Source organism: Macaca thibetana, chromosome 11 (genome assembly GCF_024542745.1).
Source record: "Macaca thibetana thibetana isolate TM-01 chromosome 11, ASM2454274v1, whole genome shotgun sequence".
NCBI lineage: Eukaryota > Metazoa > Chordata > Mammalia > Primates > Cercopithecidae > Macaca > Macaca thibetana.
This window is the reverse complement of record NC_065588.1, coordinates 47127130-47133129: the sequence shown is the minus strand read 5'-3', so window position 1 is coordinate 47133129 and position 6000 is coordinate 47127130. Positions and strand designations below refer to the sequence as shown.

Genomic DNA, 6000 nt, shown 5'->3' with positions numbered 1-6000 from the left:
CTAAAAAATATAAAAAACTAGCCGGGCGAAGTGGCAGGCGCCTGTGGTCCCAGCTACTCGGGAGGCTGAGGCAGGAGAATGGCATAAACCCGGGAGGTGGAGCTTGCAGTGAGCTGAGATCCGGCCACTGCACTCCAGCCTGGGTGACAGAGCCAGACTCAGTCTCAAAAAAAAAAAAAAAAAAAAAAAAAAAAAAAGAAATGATAGTGTTTTCGAGCTATTGGGTTGAATAAAATATATTTAAATCAATACCATGGGTTTCTTTTTATTTTTAAAAAATGTGGTTACTAGAAAAATTTAATTACAGATGTGGCTCTCATTATAGTATTTACAGTGGACCATGCATCTCTAGATGCCTATACCCTAATCTGTGTTAGTAAGAATTATCAAAGCAACCCACAGAATAGCATCTAACCATAACTTTTAGAACTTGGGGATTATAGAGCTAGACTTATTTATATTAGCTTCAGGATCCCCTGCTTTGTTTAGTGAATCATTAAAAATGGTTTTAAGAAAATTACTTTCCAAGTATCAGGCTGTGTTCTCTGCAAACCAAACCATCGCTAGACACTGGGATTTCCTGGGTGCCCCAATGTAAGTGCTTTTTTTTCTGTCCATCCTAGGACTTCCCTCATCACATGTAAATTAATTCCATCGAAATGCTGAAAAAGAGATCTGGAACTGGCAAATGTCCTGAGCTCTGCCCTCTGTGGAGGAGTGGGGAGGAAAAGAGGATTACGTGAAGGGAGTCACAAAGTGGCTTTTAGTCAGAAGGCCGGGTAATGGCAGCCCCAGAGCACTGCCACCGCAAAGGAGCTGGTCTTTGCATTATAAACCTTATTTTCAGGGTAATTACAAGTCTTAAAAATTGTTTAAAAACATACTTAGTTTACATGATGTTACAGTGGGGTAAATAATATGTATTACTAAAATAGTCTAAATATTTACACAATAGACCAGAGTGGGTCAAAGAGAACCATTCTGCTTTAACAAGTTAACTCTTTTCACTTTTGAGTACTTTTTCGTTTTTAAAAATATTTCTGTTAAAAAAAAAATAATAAGATTTAACTATATTCAAATACATGAAGTATCAGACCAAAGAAAGGAAACCGAGTCAGAGGCCAAACTCAGTCCTGTCTCATTCTGCTTGGCCTGGGCACCACAGTTATTTCAAAAGAATTTCCTGCATACGTCAGACTTCCCCGGTTTCAGCATAAGCCTGGCTGCTTTGGCAACCCAGATTGGTCAGTTTTGTGTAGTTATATGGCCTTACAGTTCCATGTGACGGTGGATCCCCACTGCCTTCCTGGCCTATCATTCTTGTTTTAAACCCCCTGCCCTCATGAACTGGAAGAACAGAGGACACTCCTCAGTTTTCAGAAAAGAGAAGTTATATGGATAAACTGTAGACACAGTTTACAATGGGCCTGGAAAAGAGGAAATCCTAAATTCTTACATAGTCACTCTAAATCTGAAAGATCGTTTTAAAACTGGGGCCAGAGTAAGTTATCGTGGTTCCTTAGAATAGGGTGGGCTCTGATGAATCTTAGCTTTGTGTTAACATTTTGATTTTTAAACTGAGATTTTCAGCTTTTAGAAACAAGCTGAATTCATAGAAGCCTAAGCTGATTCCGGGAATGCGAGCTTTAAAAACAAACATAGGCAGCTCTAGTTTATAAATATACCAGCCAACAAAGACATAGAACAATGTGCAGCAAAACCTGCCAACAATTTGCACTTTTTAGTCACCTAATCAATTACACAACATTAAGAGAATATTGAAATTCTCTCAAAGTAGAAATGTTTCTACTGTGGTTGTTATAACTATACAAGCCAATTCTTCAAATCTCTACCTGAATTATGTGTATTCTTATGTACATGTTGTAAGACACTGGTCAAAATGTTTTACAGTCAATAATTATCTATATAAAGTAATTCTCATAGTCAGTGGGTTATCTGATTTGCTTATGGGTTGACTGAAAGAAAGCTGAGTAGTTCCATGTTAACAAACCCCACAGAACATCTAGCTACGGCAGAATGGCAAATACAGTACGGAGTGGGGAACTGTGTCACTCAGACTACCCCTTTCATGTGAATTCATTAAATTCTCTTAGAAAATTCTAAAACGGCACTAGATAAAAATACAAATATGTACAACAGATGAAAAAAATGCAACATGCATGTAATTGCTTTAGTAACGTGCTGCTCACGCTATATCAAAGCACATGTCTACTAAATGTTAACATTTTTTTCATTTGCCCGCACAGAATTCCCCTTTCCTGTGTGTTTTATGATTGCAGAATCCCACAGGATGAGATGAAGAATATCATGTAGCCATCTCAGCTTATTTCACATCGTTTGAAAGCCTGCTCCTAGCCAGAGGTCTTCTGTCTTTGTGATTCTTCAGAATGGCCCCCTGCAGTCCCCACAAAGCTGGTTACATGTTATAAGCCACGTAGATGGGGTCTAACTGGTCAGCTAGGAAGCTATCACGGAGGTGCATCCTCTGCTTCTCTCCTCTGGAGTTGATCGGGATGACGCCTGGGTCCACCACAACCACGACGCCAACGATGAGGTAATGCTCTTCCAGGACCACGTTGGTCACTAACGGGACCAGATCTAGGGCTTCCTGTTCAGAGCCGCACAGTTCCACAACCACCACAAGCAAGTTGGTCCACGTGAACACGGCACTGAAATTTCAATGACAGTTCATTAACTTGTCACTACATTTTTCAGTTATTTTTTATAGCATCTGTCCCAGACTTAGCCCATTTCCCCGCCTTCTCCCCTCGATCCCAACCAGAAGGTCAGCAGTCATGTCTACAATATATGACACCTTTTAACTTCACCTGATAAGACCGAGGGAAAAATTATATAATGAATATATATATAGATATATGAGAGACACCTTGCCCCTGTGAACACAGCTGAGTCGTCCAGAATCTCCTGGGAGTTTGAAAGTGTAATTTAAAGTCATCAGGCCAGGCGTGGTGGCTCACGTCTATAATCTCAGCACTTTGGGAGGCCGAGACGGGCAGATCACCTGAGGTCAGGAGTTCGAGACCAGCCTGGCCAACATGGCAAAATCCTGTCTCTACTAAAATACAAACATTAGCCAGGTGTGATGGCAGGCACCTCTAGTCCCAGCTACTCCGGAGAGGGAGGAGAATAATTTGAACCCAGGAGGTGGAGGTTGCAGTGAGCCAAGTTTGAGCCACTGTACTCCAGCCTGGGCAACAGAATGAGATTCTGTCTCAAAAAAAGAAAAAAAAAGTTGTTAACTGGTCATTTGAACCAATGACATGGATTTGAATATTCTGGGGTAGCCAGGAGCATGGAGCAGAGAGAATCCCTCTTCAGGGAGGTGAAAAAGAAAGAAGGGAAAGCCCATATGGCTCTAGAAAGTAAGGGGACAGTGGTTCCTGACGGCCTTACCATTCCCTTGTTTCTACCTTTCCTGAGACCCAGAGTTAGTTTTTTTTGGCACTTCTGAGATAGCCAGGTATTCTTTCACTTAAGCTTTTTTGAAGGGAGCCTGTTATTTGCCCCATAAGAGCTTTGACTAATATAATACTCCTCTGTTTTTTTAGACTAGTCAAGTGCAGTAGTGAGAAAGAGGGAAAGAGTAGAACGAAAGAGTTTGATTGGTTTGTAATTGACTATGAACAATCAATTGAATTAACTCACTACCTTCAGACCACCCTAAGGCAGTATTCTTAAACCCAACAGGAAGAGAGTCTCTCTGACTCACATGAGTTATTGGTGCCCCACGCTTAAGTGTCTCCTATTGTGTAAAAGGACCATAAGCCACTTTCCACTGGGTGGAGTTACTGGGTTAGAAGGTAGGGCCTGCCGGGCGCGGTGGCTCAAGCCTGTAATCCCAGCACTTTGGGAGGCTGAGACGGGCGGATCACGAGGTCAGGAGATCGAGACCATCCTGGCTAACACAGTGAAACCCCGTCTCTACCAAAAAAATACAAAAAACTAGCTGGGCAAGGTGGCGGGTGCCTGTAGACCCAGCTACTCAGGAGGCTGAGGCAGGAGAATGGCGTAAACCCGGGAGGCGGAGCTTGCAGTGAGCTGAGATCCGGCCACTGCACTCCAGCCTGGGCGATAGAGCGAGACTCCGTCTCAAAAAAAAAAAAAAAAAAAAAAAAATAGAACGTAGGGCCTGATTTGATATGCAGGCCTAAACTGCTTTAAAAACAGATTCCAGCTGGGCGCGGTGGCTCATGCCTGTAATCCCAGCACTTTGGGAGGCCGAGGTGGGCAGATCATGAGGTCAGGAGTTCGAGACCAGCCTGGCCAATATGGTGAAACCCCGTCTCTACTAAAAATACAAAAATTAGCCGGGCATGATGGTGTGCGCCTGTAGTCCCAGCTACCCGGGAGGCTGAGGCAGAAGAATCGCTTGAACCCGGGAGGCAGAGGTTGTAGTGAGCCGGGATCACACCACTGCACTCCAGCCTGGGTGACAGAGCGAGACTCTGTCTCACAAAAAAACAAACAAACAAAAACAAATTCCAATAATTAAAAAAGTACACAATATTGGCCAGGCGCGGTGACTCATGCCTGTAATCCCGGCACTTTGGGAGGCCGAGGCGGGCGGATCACCTGAGGTCAGGAGTTCAAGACCAGCTTGACCAACATGGAGAAACCCCCTCTCTACTAAAAATACAAAATTAGCCGGGCGTGGTGGCACACACCCGTAATCCCAGCTACTAGGGAAGCTAAGGCAGGAGAACCCCTTGAACCTGGGAGGCGGAGGTTGCAGTGAGCCAAGATTGCACCATTGCACTCCAGCCTGGGCAACAAGAGCGAAACTCTGTGTCAAAAAACAAAACAAAACAAAAAAACAAAAAAAACCCCCACAAAAGTACACAATTACACAATATCTGGTTCTATTAAGAGTCAAATGTCTAAAATGACAAAGTAACCACAGCACCCAGCTTCTCTGGATGCTTTCCAGATGTCTAAAGATGTTCTTGTCTTGGTCAGAATCTTGTTCAGGTCTAGGGAGAGACTCCAACAAAGACAAGAGCATCTTTTTTTTGAGACAGTTTCGCTTATGTTGCCCAGGCTGGAATGTAGTGGCGCAATCTTGGCCCACTGCAACCTCTGCCTCCCAGGTTCAAGCAATTCTCAGCCTCCCGAGCAGCTAGGATTACAGGCGCCTACCACTGCACCCAGCTAATTTTTGTATTTTTAGTAGAGACAGGGTTTTGCCATGTTGGTCAGGCTGGTCTTGAACTCCTGACCTCAGGTGATCCACCCACCTCAGCCTCCCGAAGTGCTGGGATTACAGGTGTGAGCCACCACTTCCGGCCAACAAGAGCATCTTTAGACAAAGAAGTATCTGGAAAGCATGAGCAACCATCGAAAGAACTGTGGCTGTTTAGCATGGGGAAAAGTGGGGACACATTCACTAAAATATGTAGAAAACAAACCAAACAGATTCTGTATTGGTTAAGAACCCAGAATGAAAGCCAATAGGTAAACACTACAGAGATTTTTTTGTTGTTGTTATTTTTTTGAGACAGTCTCAGTCTGTCACTAGGGCTGGAGTGCAGTGGCACAATCTTGGCTCACTGTAGCCTCAACCTTCCAGGCTAAAGTGATCCTCCCCCCTCAGCCTCCTGGGTGGCTGGGACTACAGGCATGCCACCACACCACACCACACTACAGGCATGCTAATTAAAAAATTTTTTTTGTAGAGATGGGGTTTTACCATGTTGCCCACGATGGTCTTGAATTCCTGGGCTTAAGTGATCCGCCCACCTTGGCCTCCCAAAGTTCTGGGATTACAGATGTGAGCCACTGCGCCCGGCCAAACCACAGTTTTAATTTTACAGATTTTAAGTCAATACATGGTTAGATGATCCTTTACCAGGAAAAATGTAAAATTCCTGCAAAGAGCAGGAAACTGGATGAGATAATATCAACTACCCTTTTCATCTGCTTACCACTTAATAGTTTACAAAGCACATTCTCATTTGATGC

General features: G+C 43.7%; 1 protein-coding gene across 5 annotated transcripts in view; it reads right to left on the bottom strand.

Annotated features, from left to right (window-relative positions):
• Positions 1–1017: 1017 nt before the first annotated feature.
• The window catches only part of DIP2B (disco interacting protein 2 homolog B), a 255922-nt gene continuing 250939 nt past the window's right edge, over positions 1018–6000 (bottom strand). For all 5 annotated transcript variants that reach the window (XM_050748648.1, XM_050748650.1, XM_050748649.1 and 2 more), the window contains one exon: positions 1018–2690. In XM_050748648.1, the coding sequence (XP_050604605.1) occupies positions 2438–2690 (253 nt within the window). In that variant the 3' untranslated portion in view covers positions 1018–2437. The remainder of the gene's footprint in view (positions 2691–6000) is intronic.